The 22682-nt window shown below is 34.9% G+C and overlaps 1 protein-coding gene and 1 long non-coding RNA gene across 3 annotated transcripts in view; one reads left to right on the top strand and one right to left on the bottom strand.

Annotated features, from left to right (window-relative positions):
• LOC148107035 (uncharacterized) overlaps positions 1–22682 on the top strand; it is a 375737-nt gene that overhangs the window by 275617 nt on the left and 77438 nt on the right. For both annotated transcript variants that reach the window (XR_015723179.1, XR_015723180.1), the window contains one exon: positions 4487–4569. This is a non-coding gene — a long non-coding RNA (uncharacterized LOC148107035). The remainder of the gene's footprint in view (positions 1–4486; positions 4570–22682) is intronic.
• UNC13C (unc-13 homolog C) overlaps positions 17753–22682 on the bottom strand; it is a 631335-nt gene continuing 626405 nt past the window's right edge. The window contains exon 36 of the mRNA XM_087859197.1: positions 17753–19606. Within this exon, the coding sequence (XP_087715323.1) occupies positions 19324–19606 (283 nt within the window). The 3' untranslated portion in view covers positions 17753–19323. The remainder of the gene's footprint in view (positions 19607–22682) is intronic.

Below are 22682 nucleotides of genomic sequence, written 5' to 3'. Positions count from 1 at the left end.
TGAGTAGAAAGTAAGAGATAGGGAAGAAATGTGGAGTAAAGAGAGGCAGGGAAAGACATTCCAGGCAAAGGGAAGAGCCATGACTCTGAGGGAGAACACAGAGGGTGTGTTCAGTGAACATAAAGAAGGTCAGGTATTAGCCTCTTACTGGGTGTGTCATTTGCAAATATCTTCTCCCATTCAGTAGGTTCGCTTTTTGTTTTGTTGATAGTTTCTTTTGCTGTGTGAAAGCTTTTTAGTTTGGTGTAGTCCCAATTGTTTTTGTTTTTGTTGTCCTTGCCCAGGGAGAAATATCCAGAAAAAATATTGCTGAGGCTGATGTCCAAGAGATTACTGCCTTTGTTTTCTTTTAGAAGTTGTATAGTTTCAGGTATTACATTTAGATCTTTAATCCATTTTGAGTTTATTTTGTGTATGGTGTAAGAAAATGGCCCAGATTTGTTCTTTTGCATCTAGCTGTCCACTTTTCCCAACACCACTTATTGGAGAGACTGTCTTTTCCCCATTGTATATTTTTGCCTCTTTTGTCATAGACTAATGGGCCATATAAACATGAGTTTATTCTTGGGTTCTCAATTTTATTCTATTGATCTTTGTGTATATTTTTGTGCCAGTACCATACTGTTTTGAATACTATAGTTTTATAGTGTATCTTGAAATCTGGGATCGTCATATCTCCAGCTTTGTTCCTTTTTCTAAAGTTTGCCTTGGTTATTTGGGGTCTTTTGCTGTTCCATACAAATTTTAGAATTCTCTGTTCTAGTTGTGTGAAAAATGCAGTTGGTACTTTAATAGGGATTGCATTGAGTTTGTAGATTGCTTTGCGTAGTATGAACATTCTAACAATATTCTTCCAGCCCATGAGGATGTTATGTCTTTCCATTTGTTTGTGTTATCTTCAATTTCTTAGATCATTGTGTTATAGTTTTCAGGGTGTGGGTCTTTTATCTCATTGATAAATGAAAAATAAATGAAAAATGAATGGGAGAAGATATTTCCAAGTAATATATCTGATAAGGGTTAATATCCAAAATCTATAAAGAACTCATACAACTCAACACCAAAAAAAGCCACATAATCTGATTTTTAAAAAGGCAAAGGACCTGAGTAGACATTTTTCCAAAGACATACAGATGGCCAACAGACACAGGAAAAGATGCTCAACATCACTAATCTCCAGGGAAATGGAAATTAAAACCACAATGAGATTTCATCTCACACTAGTCACAATTACTAGTATCAAGAAACAAGAAATACCAAGTGTTGGTGAGGATGTGGAGAAAAGGAGCCCTTGTGCCCTGTTGGTGGGAATGTAGAGAATGACAGATATCATTTAATATCACCTGTCTGTGGAATCTTAAAAGCAAATGAACAAACAAAAAACAGACTCATAAACACAGAGTACAAACTGGTGGTTGCCAGAGGGGAGGTGGGCAGGGGAATGGGTAAAATAGGTGAAGGGGCTTAAGAGGTACAACCTTATAGTTATAAAATAAGTCATGGGGATAAAAAGTACAGCATAGGGAATTTAGTCAATAGTATTAATATATGCTGACAGATGGTGGTTACACTTATTGTGGTGAGCACTGAGTAATGTATAGAATTGTCAAATCAGTATGTTGCACATCTGAAACTAATATATTGTGTGTTAACTATATTTAAATTATAAATAAAATGAAAGAAGTTCAGAGAACTTGGAGCATAGAATATGATGTTGAAGTACCAGGGACCACACGATAGTTTCTTTGAGATTGTAATTAATTTTGATCTTGATCATAAAGACAATGGGAAACCATTATATTATTTTAAGCAAAGGACTGGCATGATGAGATCAACTTTTTAAAAAGTCACACTGGTTCCAGACAGTTTAAAGGAGAGGCCAAAATGGATTCAGGTAGAAAGGCTTGCAAGTTGTGGCAGTAGAACGTAAGAGCTATGACAGATGCATAGACCTGGGCGCAGTGATGAAAAGAAAAGGTAGGCAAATTTAAAATATACCCAGGAACTTAAACAGATAGTACTTGGTCATAAATTTGGTGTGGGAAGTTAGGGAGATCCCCTTAAGTTGACCCCTAAGTTAAGGCTGGCATAACTCAACAGAAGATAATCACTGTGACAGGAAAGAGTTAAGGTAGACTGTTTTGATGTGACCCTTCTGAAATCAGCTCTGGCAATGTTGAGGTTAGTGCTTCAGATATTTGTGTGAAATACCAGTAAGCAGTTGGGTTGGATGTTCAGGGTCCACAGGTGTGGTCTGTGCTGATAAAATGTATTTGATGACTCGGGGCCAAATGGTAATAGAAGGTATGAATACGGTTGAATGTGTACCACTGGAATTTTCTTCTTTATTTTATAAAGTTAATTCCTCACTTAAAGTGATGTGCCAAAAGAAGAATGTCTCATCAGCTTATGACCAGATGTGGTTTAATTTTTTCCCATAGGTGTTTTGAAGAAGTAAAACTCAAACACTGAAGGTTGGGTACAGGACTAGGGTGATTAAGGTTGCTTAAAATGTTTTAAGATACTTTGTCCTATGCTAAAATTTCATTACATCCCCTGTGGTGTAGAGGAAATAGCACATATCAGTTAGAATTAGATTCTACTCTATATAAACAGTGACTTAAACACCCAAGGGACTATTTTTCTTCATGTCAAAGGAGTCTAAGATTGCTCTCTGGGGACCAGTGTATTGGCTCCACAGTCATCAGGTTTCCAGGCTTAGAACATGAGTTTACGACCTAAGGGTTGCCTCATGATCCAAGATGGCTGCTACATCTCTAATCATTAAACCTGCATTCTTGAAGTAAATACAAAGCAGAATAGAAGGGCACTGGTTAACTACAGCTACAAGAGAAATTGAGAAATAATCTGTTTTAACAGGGCACTTAACCACCTGAAATAATGTCTTTTCCTCTCCTCTTTAGTGAGGAAGAAGGGGATAAAGAATATGGGCAGGCAACTAGATCTCTCTGCCACAGAACATGTGGAGATGGGGTCTAATCCCAAGTCTTGCTGTTAATGGGCTTTGTAACCTTTAAAAACCCCTCTGTGAGAAATGAGTGATGAACCACTAAATTCTACAGATGAAACTAATATTACAGTGCATGTTAACTAACTGGAATTTAACTAAAAACTTGAAAAAAAAAAACCCTCTGTAATGAATAAATGGTATACTCTAAGTGAAAAGGGTGTTTTGTAAATATACAGTGTTAGCTATTATTATTAATTCCAAAGTGATTAGCTCTGTGGGTATTTGAAAAGTAGTTCAGCTTTTGTTATAAACATTGAAAAACTACTTGGATTTCAAAATTATAGCTCTAGAAATAAAAGTTACTCTTTTAAATGTATGAGTATTCCTTTTCTATAGCTCTACTGAAATATAATTTTGTATCTTATTAATATTACATTCTAGAAATTGTCCTATGTTTTCACATAATCCTCCTAGCCATCAATTTTAATGGCTGTATAAAACAACAAAATCTGCCCTTTTGATAATTTTTATGAGTGAAGCAGAGAGCTTTTTTCTTTGATTCATGAATTATTGAATTATTTTAAAATTCTAGGAAAATGTTAAATAATGAGGCAAAGAAATTTTGTCTTTTCCCTCATTTTAAAAGGGTACTTTCTCGTGATGAGAGCTATTGATTTACTCCTTAGTGTCAAATTTGTTAAATTTCACAGTTTGTAGCATCTAATGAGATGATTTTAATTTTGTGTATCAATGAAACATCTTATTCATGGATTTCCTAATGTTGGATATTTGTGTTCTTAGAATAAATTTACTCTGATAATTTTCTTACAATGCTATTGAATGCAGCTTGAAATAATTTTACTTACATTTGAAATTTTATTAAAGGTGGATATTGATATATTATTTACTTGTAGCATAATAATGGGAACATATGTACTTTTTACCCTCAGCCATTTTACATAATTCATTTAATACTCTCAATAGCTTCAACATTGGGAATATTATTATCCCTACTTTACAGATGAGATAACAGTATTTCTATCACAGTGAAAATCAGTGTTAAATTAGCTTCATAAACTAAATCGAGTGGTTTCCAAAAATTTTTTTTCAAGTAGTTTCCTTTTTAAATACTTCATAACATTTTGTGGGGTACAGAGATGAGCTGCTTTTAAACATTTCAATGAACTCACCAATAAAACCAAATTGCTCCAGAACATTTGGGGAGAAGATTCTCTTATAATAATTTCAATGTCATTCATAGTTACAGCTCAACCATCTTTGATGCTTCCTTATGAGTTAATAACAATATGGCAGAAATTGGCTACATACTTAGTAATATTGAGTTTTTTTCCGGCCACACAGGATGCCTTAGCCTCGTTCGCTCATCCTCCCTTGCAGTTAGGTCGCCTTGCAGTGAGGCCAGTGGAATGTGCATGTGGGAAAGATGTATGCAGCCTCCATGACTGCCTTAAAATGGCCCATATGACTTCCATGGTTATGTTCTCTTTTGTCTAGATGGTTGAAGTAGAGGAAGAACGTCAAAGTCATTGCTTAAAGAAAAACTGCCCAGGAGTCAAGCAACCCGCCTTCGGTTTGTGGTGAGTAAGAAATAAACCTTTATTGTTTTGAACAACTGACATTGCTTGCTACGGAAGTTAACATTATTTACTGACTAATATATTTCGTAAATGAGTTTGCCAGAGAAGTGGGCATTTTATTCATACTTTAATTTTATTAGCATGGGGATACACATTTCTTAAAATTTTGTCTTTGGTGTTTTCCTTTTTTTTTTCTTTTAAGTACGTTTTCATTCCCAATTTTGTCTATATTTTCATCGTTAACTTTGCTAAAGTTTCAGTGTGGGTCTAGTATGACCCGTGCTCTTTCTCCCCCCCCCCCCGATATCTATTTAATATTTTCTTCATGGAAGCATATTTGACTAATATTTTTAAATGTTCTATATAAGCTTGAGAAAATAAGCGCACTCTTTATAATAATTGCAGATTTCAAGAGTGACTTATCAATTCTTTCTAATGAAGAATATTATTCAACCGGTTATGTATTTTCCATTCAACTTGGTATGTCAATGTTTTTTTAATTTCAGCTAGCGTTTGCTTTTAGTCCTTACTCTTAATTGAGATGTATTTGACAGATAACATTGTGAAAGTTTAAGGGGTACAACATGTTGTTCTGATACGTCCATGTATTGCAGTATGATGTCATTGTAGCATTAGTTAGTACCTCTATCCCATAATTATCATTTCTTTTTTGTGGTGGGAATAATTAAGATGTAGTCTCTCAACAAGTTTGACGTTTAAAATATAATGTGGTTGTTTATAGTCATTATACTGTGCATTCAATCTCCAGGACTTACTCACCTACTAGTTGTAAGTTTGTACCCTTAAACAACACTTCTTCTGTTCCCCCATTCTCCAGCTCCTGTTAACCACTGTTTTACTCTGTATTTGTATGAGTTGAGCACGTTTTAGATTTCACATCAAATATAAGTGAAATCATATAGTATTTGTTTTTCTCTGACTTATCTCACATAGCAAAATGTCCTCAAGGTCCATCCATGTTGTTGCAAATGGCAGGAATTCCTTCTTGCTCACGGTTGAATAATGCTCGTGTGGGGGTGGGGGTAGGTCATAGGGTAATCCTATTTTTAACATTTGAAGAACTTGCACATTGTTTTCCATAGTGGCTGTACTAATTACATCTCCACCAATAATTCACAAGGATTTCCTTTTCTCCACCTCCTTGCCAACACTTGTTGTCTCTTGTCTTTTTGAGGCTCGCCATTCTAAGCAGTGTGAGGCGGTTATCTCATTGTGGTTTTGATTTACATTTTACTTATGATTAGTAATACTGAGCACCTTTTGATGTATCTGTTGGCTATTTGGATGTCTCATTTAGGAAAATGTTTAGTTTCTCTGCATATTTTTTAATTGGATTTTTTTTTCCTTTTTTATTGGAGTTGTATGAATGCTTTATGTATTTTGGATGTTAACCCCTTATCTTATATATGATTTTCAGATGTTTTCTCCCATTAGTAGGTTGGCTTTTCATTTTGTTGATGATTATTGTTATTTTGCATCACAGAAGCTTTTACATTTGATACAGTCCTATTTGGTGATTTTTACTTTTGTTGTTTTGTGTTTTGGTGTCATATCCAAAAAATCAGTCTTGAATCCAATTTCAAGGAGCTTCTTCCTACATTTTCTTCTAGGAATTTTATGGTATCAGGTTTATGCTTAGGTCTTTGATCCATTTCAAGTTAATTTTGTAAGTGGTGTAAAATATGGGTCCAATGTCATTTTTCTCTAGTGTTTCTCCAGTTTTTTCCAGCAATCATTTGTTGAAGAGACAATTTTTTCTATGTTGGATATTCTTGGCTTTCTTGTCAATTATTAGTTGACCATATATGCACGGCTTTAACTCTATTATGTTCCATTGATCTATGTGACGATTTTTACACTACCATACTGTTTTAATTGCTGTCCCCTGATAGTATAATTTGAAATCATGAAGTGTGATGCTTTGGCTTTGTTCTTCTTTTTCATAATTGCTTTGGCTAAACCCAAAGCTAGCTGAAGGAGAGAACTAAAGATCAGAGTGGAAATAAATGAAACAGATGAGAAAAATAATAGTTTACTCAAACTAAATGTATTATTCTTTCATGAACAAACAATTAAAATATCTAATTTCTTTAGTGACATTTGGTTCAAAAATAAATTTAAAAGTAATATAAATGAATAATATTGCTCTCTGGCATGCTAGCTATGCTTACAGTAAGAACTACAGTAATAACAATGATCTAATTATGTGCCTAGACTTTCCTACATTGTAAAGGAGGGGTCCATGGGAGAGGAACAGTGGATATATGTGAAGAAATTATGAACTCCGGTAATACAATTTCATGACATTTGAAAATTTTCCAAAATAATGAAATTGTGGTGAAACCATTAACATTTGTGTTGCTTAGACTTGATTAATGTTTGAGAGCAAAACTATTTGCAGATACCAAAATTCAAGCATTTTTCAAGAACATTAATCCTAAAATAGAAATACTGGTATAATTTGACTTTTCTTTTGGGGATGTCATTTCTAGGGTATGTATTGTGATTCAAATAGAAATAGATGGTTAGAAAGAAGGATCTTTTAAAAATTTTCTGAAGTGTGTTTACCTTCTAAAAGATTTTTTAAAGTTTTCTTAATCCCTAGTCCTCATCACTATTATGGACCTTAATCCCCTGGATTGCAACCATCTCAAGATATTTGTTTTATTTTTTTCACATGGGCTGTTTTAAAGTATGTATTTTTAATGACCTGCGTGTATTTTTTGATTAGTATAAATTACGAGCTCGCGATTTTGTTGTTTCATACTTTCAAAAAACCATAATGCGTTTTAAGCTCTATCCCTGTGCAACATGTTCATATAATTAGTCTCGTATATTTAGACCTGTGTGAGAGCTTCTTTGGAATGTAAAGCCCATGAAGTGGGACCACTGAGTGCTGCCATATTGCTTTCCTAAGTGGCTGCACCAGTTTACACACTCACTGGCATTTTTGGGAGGTGAATGTCCCGATAAATTTTTCAAAATTTTTAAATGCTTAAGAGTTTGAGGTTTTATATATGTTTCATCCAGTTTTGGCATTTTATATTTTTTCTAGTAATTTATCCATTTTGTCTAGCCATTTTATTATTATTCCCTTTATTATTACCATATTTCTATTGTGTCCATAGTTCCCCTTCTCATTCTGTATTCCACACAGTAATATCTTCTCTCTTGTTTTTCTTGGTTAGTCTCTTGTCAATGACTTATCTATCTTACAAATCTTCTCAGGGTAATAGGATTGGTTTTGTTAAACTATATGTATTTTCTTTTGTGGGCTCTCTGAGGTCTCATTTATTTTAACATTAATTTTTTAAAATTTTTTATTTTTATTATTTTTTTAAATGTAAAGTTCGATGATTCATTAGTTGCGTATAACACCCAGTGCACCATGCAATACGTGCCCTCCTTACTACCCAACACCAGCCTATCCCGTTCCCCCACCTCCCTCCCCTCTGAAGCCCTCAGTTTGTTTCTCAAAGTCCATAGTCTCTCATGCTTCTTTCCCCCTTCTGATTACCCCCCTTCTTTATTCTTTCTTCTCCTACCGATCTTCCTAGTTCTTATGTTCCATAGATGAGAGAAACCATATGATAATTGTCTTTCTCTGCTTGACTTATTTCACTTAGCATTATCTCCTCCAGTGCCGTCCATGTTGCAGCAAATGTTGAGAACTCGTTCTTTTTGATAGCTGAGTAATATTCCATTGTATATATGGACCACATCTTCTTAATCCAGTCATCTGTTGAAGGGCATCTCGGCTCCTTCCATGATTTAGCTATTGTGGACAGAGCTGCTACGAACATTGGGGTGCATATGGCCCTTCTCTTTACTATGTCTGTATCTTTGGGGTAAATAATGGTTAGGATTTTAGTTAATTTTAGTACTTTGTTCTTTGTTGTGTCTTTGGAATACTCTCCTACTTATATTCTAACATCTTGAGTTGGGTACTTATATTTTCAATCATTTCTTGTTTTTAAAATAAATGCATTTAGGGCTATAAATTACTCTTACATATTGCTTTCACACACACACACTCACGTGTGTTTTTATTATAATTCAGCTTCAAATATTTCTTATTATCTCTTTCATAAGCCATGGGTTGTTTGATAATATACTAGTTTTTAAACATGTAATTTTTAGCTCTCTTTTTGTTACTAATTTATACCTTTATTTTTATGGTTAATGAACACAGTCGGTGTGTTACTGATCCTTTGGAATATATTGAGCTTGCCTTTGTAGCTTATTAGCTATTTTCCCAAATGTTCTGCTACTGCTGAAGAGCAATTGGTATTTCCCACTTGTAGGATACAGAATTCTCTATATGTATCTAATAGCATAGACTCATTAATTATATTGTTGACATCATTGATGTCTAAGACTATTTTGGAGGGCCTTATGAATTTCCGAGGTGGTATCATACTGAGTTCTCAAACTGTATTTTCTGTTTTCTCTTTTTTTCTTGATTTGTAGGTTGTTGCTTAAATGTATTTTTGATATATTAAGTGAATGTTCATGATAGTTATATCATTGTTTCTCTTTGTTCTTAGAGATTTTCTTTTGCCTTGAATTTAAAATTAGCATTGGACTGATTTTAAATCTTGATTTCCTGAATAGCTTCATGACATAGGGCAATTTACTTAATTTTTCTAAGCCACAATTTTCCTATCTTTACGATGGTAATTATAATACCAGTCTCATAATGATATTGTGATAATTAAATAAATTGGTGCATTTAAAGCACTTAGAATACTGGCTGGCATATTCTAGCACTCAATTAATGGCAGTGATTAGTTATTAAGTATTGAGGCCAATAGAGCACAAAGGAAAATTGAATCAAATAACCACTTGTGGGAGAAATGTTGACACAGCAAATATCAGTATTTGATTAAATAGGATTATAATGATAAGTTTAAAAATATTTTGACCTTGAAAATTTTCATATTTTAAATAGCAGGTTTAATTACTCCAGAAAGAAAAAGGCAATCTAAGAAAGGTCAAAAAAAAAAAAAAAATCAAACCAATCAACGAACAAAACAAAATCCCAAAGAAATAAATGTGTTAAATTTTTTAACTGGTAGGTATAAGATAAAAATTATTTTGTGTGTATATAAAAATAATGACTATAAGTGAATATTTGTGAAAAAAATATAAATTAATCACTAGTAGAACTTTAAATGGAGTATTTTTCTTGCAAATTATTGTAGAAAATAAACTCTTGGGGTGCCTGGGTGGCACAGCGGTTAAGCATCTGCCTTCGGCTCAGGGCGTGATCCCGGCGTTATGGGATCGAGCCCCACATCAGGCTCCTCCGCTATGAGCCTGCTTCTTCCTCTCCCACTCCCCCTGCTTGTGTTCCCTCTCTCGCTGGCTGTCTCTATCTCTGTCAAATAAATAAATAAAATCTTTAAAATAAATAAATAAATAAATAAATAAATAAACTCTCACAGAACCTAGTCAAGGCCTCCCCGTGTGTTAATGAAGGGAGAGGTGAGCCCAGGACAGAGTCTTTGGCACTAAAGAGACATTGTCCCCAAGTTCTACAGGGCACTGCCCCACTAGGAAATATCTGGTTGTCGGAGATTTATCTCTGAACTCTCAGAAAGAAGTAACACTGGAGGGACACAGTTTGCTTAAGTTGCAATTTTTAAGCCCTGGGAGTTTAGAAGGGTGGGTGATAGAGAGAGGATTGTGGGCAGCCAACCTGTGTGCACCCGGTTCAACAGTGCTCTCCCAGGGCGGGGTGGTTCTTGCCGGTTTCTAAGGTGAAGATCATTATTAGATTGACCTGGGGTGGAGGCCACTGATGCCGCTACACACCCGACGGTGCACAGGACCGCTCTCCACAACAAAGGATTATCCTGCTCCCAATGCAATGTTCTCTCTCCTTATTTATTTCTCTTTGTTGCCATCATCATTACGATTGTGCTGTTTATTGCATCTCATGCATATTTATTTTGGTTTTGGCTCATAAAGTTCTTATATGCAGTGTTGTCTTGGATATTGTTTAATGACATTGATGAGGCATTGCGCAAAATATTAGTGTGATTCTTGAATCAACTTTGTACTTTTTTGTCAATTTGATGAGTGAGAAATATTTTGCATTCCTATTATTTGTACTGAGAGTAAGCATTTCTAAATCCATTCCTCGTTATTGGTGGGTTTTCTTCTGTGGATTGCTCATTGATAATTTCCCCCACTTTTCTATTGGGGTTTTAAGTCATTTGTATAAATTTGTGCCAAAATGTAGTTGATCCATTATTGATTAATCATATTAAAATAGGTATTTTCTGTATGACTATTCATTGACTTGTTCCTTCCATCATAGGAAAGTTTTAAATTTTAATATGTTCGAATTTATTAATCACTTCTTCTCTCTTCTATGCTTTCTAATTCCTGCTGAAGAAATTGTTTCTAATTCTCATATTGTGAAGATCCTATTTTCTTCTAAAATATTACTGTTTGACTTTTAATTATTAAGTGTGAAATCCATCTCAAATTCATTTTTGTTGTGTTGTGCATTGAGATTTGGTTGTATCCATTTCTATGTGGATATAGACTATATACATTTATTAAATGTATATTCCAAAAAATGTATATTAAAATGTCTACATTTATTAAAAGTCTATCCCACATGACACCAAATTCTCACATATTCGTAGATAAATTTCTAAGAAACTTATTTTATTTCACTGTCTGTTTATCTATTTCTATTTTATTTATTATGGCCTTATGACAAATCTTGATAACGGAAGACATGTGCAACTGGTGGAATGCTTGATCATTTTTCAAAATTGCCTTGGCTATTATTTCACATTTATGAATTTTTAAATGAGCTTGTAATCTACTACCAAGAAAATCTGTTGGGTTTTTCATTGGACTGTAATGAAACTTTTAGATTAATGTGGAGAAAATTGCCATCATTATATCAGACCTTGTCATCCTTAAACAAAACTTGGTTTTCTTTGTTTGTGTTATCCTCTATACTCTTTAATAGAGTTTGAGAATTTCCCTAAAAAGTCTTATGCCTTGTAAGATTTCTTCCTTGGTTTCTTAAAATTTTGTTACTGATATGAATAAGATAGGGTTTTTTTCCTTTCTTTTTTTTTTTTTTTAAGATTTTATTTATTTATTCGACAGAGATAGAGACAGCCAGCAAGAGAGCGAACACAAGCAGGGGGAGTGGGAGAGGAAGAAGCAGGCTCATAGCAGAGGAGCCTGATGTGGGGCTTGATCCCACAATGCCAGGATCACGCCCTGAGCCGAAGGCAGACACTTAACCGCTGTGCCACCCAGGCGCCCCCTTTTTTTTCCTTTTTCTAAATGTATTTTCTAATTGGTTATGAACATGTCCATCCATCTTTATATGAGTGTAAACAAATAAGAATGTGTATGAATCTGGCGAAATCATTTGAACTCTTCAAAGCTCAGTTTCCTCGTATATAGAACTGAGATTAAAAACATTTCACAGAATATGAGTCTTTAGAACTTATCGAAGTATATAAATAAGATGATTAGCATGTGTTAAAATTTTTGAACTTCCTACAATGCCATTTTTTTATGTTTTGGAGTATAGTTGATACATGATGTTATATTAGTTTCAGGTATACAGCATAATGATTCAATAACTCTATATGTTATGCTACACTGACCACAAGTGTAGCTGCCATCTGTCACCACACAAAGCTATTCCAGTACCGTTAACTATATTCCCTTTGCTGTACCTTTTATTCCCATGACTTATTCATTCCATAACTGGAAGCCTGTGTCTCCAACTCCCCTTCACCCATTCTCCCCATTCCCTCAGCGCCCCCCCCCCCTTCCCTCTGACAACCATCTGTTTTTTCTCTGTATTTGTAGGTCTGGTTCTACTTTTTGTTTATTCATTTGTTTTGTTTTTAGATTCCGCACATTGAGATAGACAAGACCATATGATTTCATCTATCTGACATATTTCCCTTAGCACAGTACACTCTAGGTCTATCCATGTTGTTGCAAATGGCAAGAAATCATTCTTTTTTGTGGTTGAGTAATATTCGTGTGTGGGTGTGTGTGTGTGTGTACCCACCACATCTTCTTTATCCATTCATCTATCGATGGACACTTCCCTGCTACAATATCTTGACTACTGCAAATAATGCTGCAGTCAACATGGGGTTGAATGCATCCTTTCAAATTAGTGTTTTCATTTTCTTTGGGTAAATATCTAATAGAAGAAAAAAGACAGAGGTATCACAATTCCAGATTTCAAGATATACTACAAAGCTGTAGTAATCAAAACAATGTGGTACTGGCACAAAAATAGACGCTTAGATCAATGGGAAAAAAAAAATAGAGGGCCCAGAAATAAACCCATGCTCATATGGTCAATTAATCTATGACAAAGCAGGCAAGAATATACAATGGGGAGAAGACAGTCTTTTCAAATGGTGCTACATGCAAAAGAATGAGACCGGACCACTTTCTTATGCCACACACAAACATAAACCCAAAATGGATTAAAGACCTAAATGTGAGACCTGAAACCATAAGACTCTTAGAACATATGTGGTAATTTCTTTGACATTAGCCATAGCAACGTTTTTTTCTAGATATGGCTCCTAAAGTAAGGGAAACAAAAGCAAAAATCAACTGTTGGGACTACACCAAAAAAATCAGCTTTTCAAAAGCGAAGGAAACCATCATCAAAACAAAAAGACCATCTTCTGAATGGAAGAAGATATTTTCAAATGATATATCTAATTCAGGATTAATATCAAAAATACTTAAAGAACTTACACAACTCAACACCAAAGAAACAAATAATCCGATTAAAAATAGGCAGAGGATCTGAAGAGACATTTTTCCAAAGAAGGCATATTAATGACAAATAGACACATGGAAAGGTGCTCAACATCGCTAATTATCAGGGAAATATAAATCAAAATAACAATAGCTATCACCTCACACCTGTCAGAATGGCTAACATAAAAAACCCAGAAACGGAGTGCTGATGAAAATGTAAAGAAAAAGTAACCTTTGTGCACTGTTGGTGGGAACATAAGTTGGTGCAGCTACTGTAACAGGAGGTGCCTGGGGCGCTAGGGTGGCTCAGTGGGTTAAGCGTCCAATTCTGGATTTTGGCTCAGGTCATAATATCAGGGTTGTGAGATTGAGCCTCACATAGGGCTCCAAGCTCGGTGGGGAGTCTGCTTCTCTCCTTCTCCCTTTCCCTTTGTCTCTCCCACCATGCATGCACGCTCCCTCTCTCTCCCTCTGTCAAATAAATCTTAAAGAAAACAGGACGTTCCTCAAAACATTAAAAATAGAAATACCATGTAGTCCTATAATGCTCCATTATAAATATGCTACTCAACCATCTAATATTCTAGCTATAAAAAATGGGAGAATTAACTAATCTAGATACCACTTTGGTATATAATCATAATTTGGCCCAAGTTGATCCCTTTGCTTTCTGAAGGCCATCCTTGAGGGCTGGTCTGAGTCCCAGCAAGTGCCCCAGATAATGTACTGGAGTCGGGTAGAGAAAATAGCTTTAGCAAAATTAGCTCATCTGGGTTCCAGGTTCCTATTAGGCTATGAGCTCGCTGATATTAGGCTAGTCATCATGTCTCTCCTAGTCTCAGTGGCTTAATCTTAAGTGAAGAATTTTGATAAAATGATCTGCATGATTCCTCTCAGTTCTTAAACTTTATGATCTGTCATATCTTTTTCCAGGTGTTAACAGTAAGATGCTTACACCTTGAATTTATAGTAATCTTTCAAACTTGTAGCCTAACTGCCCTTCTGTAAAGGAGGCAAAAGACAAATGCATCCTGAGTCTTTTCATTTCAGCTTTCTCAGCTCAGGTTTTTGGCAACAAAAAATCCAATTAATTAGCTTTGTAAAATGCTAGTACACGAATTAAGTAGAGATTGTCAAATTGGATTAAAAAATGATGGACGTATGTGCTGTCTACAAGTGTCACACTTTAAATACAGTGATATAGATAGTTTAAAAGAAAAACAATGGGTAAAAGGTATACCACTTAAACCCTAATGAAAAGAAAGCTATGCTAATGTAAGTTATTGTAGACTTTAGCTCAAGGAAGACAACCAGAAGAAAAGAGTGACATCATCACATAATGATAACAGAGTTAATTCACCAAGAGGACATCACATTTGTCAGTGTGTACATACCTAACAACAGACTTCTAAAATATGCATAATGAAAAGATAAATAGACTCATAATTATATTTGAAGACTCATCTTTCTCACAGTAATTGGTAAAACAAAGAGGCAGAAAATCAGCAAAATATCGAAGATTTGAAGAACACTACCAATAAATTTGACTTTCTTGTAGAAGTTTCTACCAATGGCAACAAAATACATTCTTTCCTAGGGCATTTGGAACACTCACCATGAATATCTTGGTTCATGAAATAAATCGTACTAAATTTTTAAAAAGTGAAATCATAAAAGTATGTATTTTTTTTTTTACTATAATGGAATCAAACTAGAATGAGTAACAGAAGATGATTTGAAAAATTTCCAAAGTATTTGGAAATTTAATGAGATACTTAATATGTAACCCATGGATCAAAGAACATGCCATAGGGCAAATTAGAAAATATTTTTAACTTAATAAAAATAAAATACAACATATTAAAATTTGTAAAATAAAAGCAGTGCTTAGAAGAAAATTTGTGGCACTAGTGATTAAATTTTAAAAGACAAAGGGTATCAAATCAATAATCTAATAATCTAAGGTTCGACTTCAATGAATTAGAAGAAAAGACCTCATCAAGCATATGTAAGAAAATAATAAACAGAAGACATTGAGATTCAAAGCAGAAACAAGAAAAAAGAAAAATCAATGAAATCAAAGCTGGTTCTTTTAAAAGATGAATGAAATAGGTTACGTTCTTAGAATGACCAAGAAATAAAGAGACAAGATATAAAATATCAATATAAAAATTAAGAGGGAAAATCAGTATAGATCCTATAGGTATTAAAGGATAATTAAAGAATACTACAGGAACTTTATGTTCATAAATTCGATCAAGTAAGTAAAAGGGAGCAGTTCCTTAAAAGACACAAACTCAAGGAGAAATAGACACCTTTAATAGTTTTATATTCATTAAGGTAGTTGAATTTGGTGTTTCAAACCTCTCAATAAAGAAGAAATCTAGGTCCACATGTTTTCAGTGTTGAATTGTACCAAATTTTAAGGGAGCATTTAAATCATTTCTATATAATCTCTTCCAGAAAGTAGAAATGGAGGAAACAATTCCCAGTTCATTTTAGGATGCCATAAATATCCTGATACTAAAACAAGACATAAATATAACAAAGGTAACTAGGGACCAATATAGCTCCTGAATATAAGTGCAAAAATATTCAACAAACATGATTCTATGAATCCGTCAAAACACACATGGATAGCCACAGAGTATATGCAACTTAAAATACATGTGACGTGTTAAATAGGTAACTAATCATTGCTTTCTTTTCCTACGTATATAAACCTTTGTAAATATACTTACTATTTCTAAGAAGTTATTCATTGCAATATGACCTATTTTTATATATTATTAAGGAAAGAAATGTCAAACTGTAATGCGCCCATGTTTATAAAATGTATCCTGATTTCAAAGCTGTCATAATGTGAAAAAAATAGATAATTTAAAATACATCTAATCCGATATTCCTAAATTGGAATTTATCCTCCCTTAAGTGATATATCCTAGTTTCAGATTTAAAAAAAAACAACAACAAAAACAAACACCAGAAGCCTCAACCAGAGAGATCAGCAACCGTGGAGGGCTGGTTCTGGGAGGAAGAACCAGTTTCACACAAAGAGCTGGAGTGAATGTGAGCACAGGGAACGCAGTGCCCTCCCTGTGTGTCCAAGGATTCTGCAAGTGGTAATGCGGGAATCAGACATCCATCCACAGAGAGTTTCTGACTCCTGTATAAATGATTATTTTTATTGAAGTATAAAGAGTGAAGCTATTCTATTACTTCATGAAAAAGGTAGTGTAGTCAGACTTTTATATGAGGTAGGGAAATGGAAAGGAGACAGTAAAGCTGGCTTCAAGCATTTTTTTTTTAAAAAGCCCAATGAAAAACATGAAGCTAGAATTGTCATTTATAAATGTGCCTTATTTAAGGGAAATTCAATATATAAATTATCCTAGAAATAGGTGCATTAGAGCTGGTTGTGAGGGGGACATCTGATTACTTAAACGATCATTCGTCAGAGTGCCTTTAAACAGTAAGTGCTGCACCATGGTTTTAAGTACTTCATTTTGGCCAAATTTGGTTTTCATTCGTTTCTTTAAGAACTGCTAATGGGAGGTGTATCTGTAGATGAATAACAGAGCTTTATCTTTGGGCATCTTATCTAGAATAAGATAAACAAATTACCGCACGTTGTAATGGATCCTACCCTTGACAGTGATCGCTGTGAACTTCCGAGTGCTTACTAATTTGGGTATGTCAACACAACAGGCTGTGTTTTGGAGAGAACAGAAATGCTTCTATCTTGTGAGAAACAAAGCCTGCAGAATTTAGAACTATTTCTAAGTTATTACCTGTACTTCGTGATATTAATAAGTAGATCCAATTGACAATGCCACCATTAGCATTTGATACATATTGTATACTATCGTATAAAAAAAAGACAGAATGAATAGAAGCAATTAAATACTGGAAAAAATACTTAGCTCATAATTTTTTTAAAGTGATCAATGCTAACCCAAACTGCCATTTCTTCAAGTGTATCGTGCTTTATGACAACGTGCTCCTGAAGAGCTCAAGTCGATGTTCCGTAAGATGAATCTAGAATTAATCATTCAATAATATAGTAAAACCTTTTGTAACATAAATTTCCATTTAAGAATGTTGCTTGTTGGTATGTTAAATGTTGCGTGTTCCTCATGGGGCTTAACAGTATTCAGAGACATACGGAACCTTAGTTCTTCCTTATGTTCAGTGTCATTATCTTTAATCGGTAGCGAACACAACACCTGGAAAAATTTTCTCAAATTTTAATGAGCCGTTAGAACCAAATAATGTGGAAAGTGTTCTTCTATCCAGTAAAAAGAGTCTCGGATTTTTATTCCTAAGAAATGAATTACGCTGCGTAAATGAAAAAGGCAGAAGATACAATAGTGTTGGGTGTGTTCAATATACATCCATTTATTAATGCATATGCCGGAGGAGAGCATTGTACTATGCATTTGGAGAAGTTATTAACGAAGCAATTGCCTAACAATTTAACATGAATTAGTGGATCTCACTGGTCTGTTTTCACACCCAGTAGCAAAATGGTTCTGAGAGTCGTGATACCAGTCGTTTCTGTCCTTAACATAGAAGACCAGCTTGTTCACAAAACATAATCATTGTAACAGGTTCTTGTTTCCACGTATGTTGTCCACTAACAGTTATGACCAGAAGTTACAATTACAAGATACTGTTCTACAGCCAAGTATTTAGATACGGACTCTAAAAAATCAAACCATAAAAATACAGATAAAGGCAAATATTCATAAACTATGTCATATTCAAAATCCAACCTAGTTATATTTTAATGTGCCAAGCTGTATTACGTTGTTTTCCTATTGTATCTGATGCATCTTGGGCTTATCAATAACATAAATTACAAAATTATAAGCAGTTTCTTCAGATCTTATTTTACATTTTTCACTAAATAGTTGAAGGCGTGTCTTTTTGCTCCAGTGCAATATATAGTAATGCTACATTCAGTATAAATCGTTGAATATTTTCTTAAAGGAAAAAAGCATTTAACTGATTAAAGTGCTAAGTAAATAAGGAGATAGTCATAACTGTCAGAGGGAAAACACTAACAGTATAGTTACTAATTATAGGTAATTTGAAGAAACAAACCTTCCACTGCATCTCTAAACCCTTAATCCTATGGCTTTCTAAAGAATGACATTTGATAAAGCCAAGACATAATGCTAGATGGTAAATGTATCAACTTACCTTTTTTTTTCTTTTTTCTTTTTTTTTTCTTTTTTTTTTTACAAATGTGATGTGACCTTGGCAGTTTTAAAGAACAAAGTTTTGTCAATATATCAAACATTGTTAACAAACTCTATTTAGCATTGCTTTGTATAAGTTTGCTTTAATAGCATTTCTTCACAGTGATATTTCAGAAAGGTTGGAAACTGGTCGGCATAAAATATTTCCCACCTTTTCTATTTTAATTTGTATGCAAAAATCATCACAATAGATCTGCAACTATAAAATTACAAACACTTTCTAGAAGTGACTATTTCTAGCTATGATAGAAAAAGTTATTTGTATGACATCTACAATGAGGTAAGTCTAAATAAAACAGAATTTGGTAATGGATGCTTTCTGATCTATGGGCAATATAAGCCAATTTAACAAAGACAATGGACAAACTAAAAAACATGAGTTTTTTTGTTGTTGTTGTTTTAGTATGTTTAAAGGATAAGAAGTTGGTAATGAAATGAAACATTTTAAAAGATATTCTGTATATTTCACTTTACATCGTGATTTTGGCACTTCATGGAACATTTATTTCCCAAAGACCAGAACTGGTATAAAAGTTCAGCAGGTTTTCCACATACTTTGTAGACATTGTACTTGAGTACTGGCAAACACTGAAACGTAGTGAACTAAACATTCCCATGTATTTGCACATGCATGCAGCAGTCAGTGAGAGTTATGGATTCTCAAAGATGATATCTTGCAGTATTTGTTTCAAGCACTCTCTTCAGATCTCGTTTCAGATTTCAGTCTTACAAATTCTTTAGCCACGTCATCGTTGGTCCTCTGAGAGAGTATTCTAAGGATAGTCAAACCAGTTTCATCCATGGAGACATTTTTCAGAAGGGGATACCATGACCCATAGCTTCCCTTTTCTGCTATGTTCTGTAGTTGAATTACGGTCATTCCGATAATTCGATCTTCTCTGGCAAAGCAGTAATCTTTAACTGAGAGATGAAGTTCATAGGCCCCTGGCCGGTTTTCATTACCCAGAATGCTGTGTGGATAAAAAATAAGAATTTTGAGCAAAACCTGGACGTCACCTAGGGATCAATATGGTTCTAAAATACTGTTAAAAATTTTCTCCATTCCTCAGCATATTATTTGGCAAAATGGAGTATCATGTATTTTAACTTGGATACAAATATCATTTCCATTTTAAATTGTTTTCGCATAGGTATTACTTAGCAATCTAACTTAAAAACGTCTTTGCCTCGGTAGAAATAGGAAATCAATCTGAATATGCTTTACTGTCTTGATAGTAAACATATTAATAGAAACATTAATTAAAATATACTTAATTCTTGGAGGTGTAGTCTTCCCACTGATATAGGGGTAGGATGGGGTTGTAGGGATTGTGGGGGCTAGATTAAAGAAAGGGGTAGATCTTGCAAGAATTTCTATGCCATTTCAACATCAATTATTACATTCTCTTGTCTTTACCTCGGACTCCTGGATATGCTATTATATCTAGGAGCCCTTTCTCAGGGGAATACACAACAGACTATCAAGCTAACACAGACAACAAGACTATTCACAAGATGCCAAATTAGATACAGATCTCCAGAGTAAATCAGTTCCAGCAGAGCGTGGTGCTTCAATGCCAGTTCTTTGCGATGGCCACAGTTAGACACCTGTCAAGCGTGGGGCTGAGGGTGGCCTCTCCTAATAACAACTTGGCAGTGCAGAGCTGAGCAGAATGAAGAAGGCTGAGAGGTAATACCCTGAGAATAATCCTCCCCTGTCCCTTATTTTACTTCATCCTCAGGTTTCCTTGACTTTCTAATGAATGCAGCAATGCGAGCTTCCAAATCCCCTTCTTTTCTAAGTGACTTTTTTAGATCAAACTTTTTGCAGAGTCAAACCTTTGTTTCTGGGCAACTCTGATAACTGAAGTGTGCACTTATTTTAGAAACAACCTGAAATAATGTGAAAGAAAATGGAAGCCTGATGGGTAAGAACAGAAGAGCAAAATCTGATGGGAGCCAGAGCTGCTTGTGAATTAAAATGCATCAAAATGCTGTTCTCCCAGAATCATGCACGATTTTAGTGCCTCACAGTGTTATATCTGAATTTGGCATGATTCAAGTAATTCCTAGAAACTTTTAGAGGACATTTTAACTACATTGAATTTTTTTGTGTAATTTAGAGGAGTAGATACATGGGATCTTGTGAGCTGGTTTACTAGCAGGGATTATGAATATGATTAATCTGTTACAGCCATTTTAAGAGATGTGATAGGATGGTTACGTTTTAATGAGTGGTAACAGACTTTACTATTCAGAAGTTAGTGTGCTGAAAAGTGTTTGGGAAACTAAGAATGCAAAACACACAATGAACCAAGCCAGTGAGAAACTGCTGCGGTAAGCTAAGCCCGTGTGCATGTGTAAACCCCCAAAGGCTTGGTCCTGGGTCCTCCTCTCTTTTCTCTCCCTGGGTCAACTCATCTAGATTTATGCAATTATAGCTCTATGCAGATAATTCTCAAGTTAGATCCAACTATATATTTGATATCCCTTCTGGAATGTACCTTAGGCATCTCCAAATTAATATATTTAAAAGCAATCTTTGATCTACTCATCTCTTGTCCCAATTCTCCCATCTCAGAAGATCACTACCCAATTGCTTATGCCCAAAACCTAGAGGTCATCTTTGATTTCATTCATTGCCAGATAATTTCCATTTGCCTCAACTTCCTATCCTTCTCCTTGTACTTAATAGAATGCTGACCTGTTAGGACTGTATCAGTAGAGCTTCTTTATACTGTGGCTTCTAGTCGGTTTTGGCCAAAAGGGAGCCCCTTCAGGAAATCAGAAGTAATGATGAGGATGAGGTCAGAGTCTATTTCCCCGGCCCCTTGGGTGTGATGTTGCCTCTAGGGTACTGTTTACCTGCATGGAAGGCCACTGCTCTCTTTGAGGTGGCTGCTGACACATGAAGTTTTTTGCCCCCAGTTTTAGTAACTAATCTTCCTCTCCTACATGCACAGTAGGGGGAATACCCTGAGCACTATTAGCCCCAGTTTACATCACTATTGCTTTTGGTCCTTCGATTCTCACATCCTAGTAAATTCCTTTGTAAATAAGGCTGTCTTGATGAAATACCCTAAAGTAGGTGTTTTCAGAAACCTAACTTACGTAGTCTTTCTTTCATGTGCTACCTCCAGTAGACTGCAAGTCCTATACAATCTACTTCCAGTACATAACCAGAATCTTTCCACTTCCTTCCATCTCTCTACTACTTACTTCCATTTCCCCACTATCATCTGTGAGTCAGTATTAGCTCCTGCCTGGACTACTGCAATAGTCTTCTTTTTTACATGTTTGCTCTTGTTTTCCTATCATTTTTTTAAAATATAGCAAACACAAGAATCACTTAAAGATATAAATCAGATCATACATGCTCTGATCTAAAAATGCTTCAAGGCCTCCAACTGAACTTAGAATGTCACCTAGTCTCCTTTACCCTGTGCACCTGTACTCTGGCCACTTCTTCAAACTCATTTCATCTCACTCCCTTGCCTACTGAATCCTGTTTCTTAAATATGCCAGGTGTGCTCCTGCCTTAGTTTCTGTGCCAGCCATGTTGTTTGGCCTGAGATGCTCTCCACCATCTTGTTTGCATGACTGGTTCTTCTTCCCCTCGGGTTTCGATTTAAAAGTCACACACTCAGAGAGACTTTTCTGAACACCCAATCTAAGCAGCCAGTCAACCAATCTATTACATCAGCCTGTTTTAATTCTCTGTATAATACTATCCTATGATCAATTTTTGCTTATTTGTGATTTTGATGTTTTTCATCAATGACGTTCCTCATTTCCAGAAAGGAACTTCCATGAGAGCAGAGACCTTCTGTTATATATACCAAATTCCTACAATAGTGCTTGATGCATGGGGGGTACTGAACTGCTATTGAGCAATGGAAGGGAACTAAAAACATAGCTGTCTTAATTTGCTGGGATCAGGGATGAACAGGAATACATCAACCTGTAGGTTTTGCTTTCCTTAGCAAAGCCCAGTGCCATTCCCACCCTGAACCCCTCAATAGGTTTAAGCTGTATAATGGCTAGTGC

This window comes from Ursus americanus, chromosome 36 (assembly GCF_024610735.1).
Source record: "Ursus americanus isolate L20-20 chromosome 36, mUrsAme1.1.p, whole genome shotgun sequence".
Lineage (NCBI taxonomy): Eukaryota > Metazoa > Chordata > Mammalia > Carnivora > Ursidae > Ursus > Ursus americanus.
The sequence above is the reverse complement of the archived record's forward strand: the minus strand, read 5'-3'. Positions and strand labels throughout refer to the sequence as shown.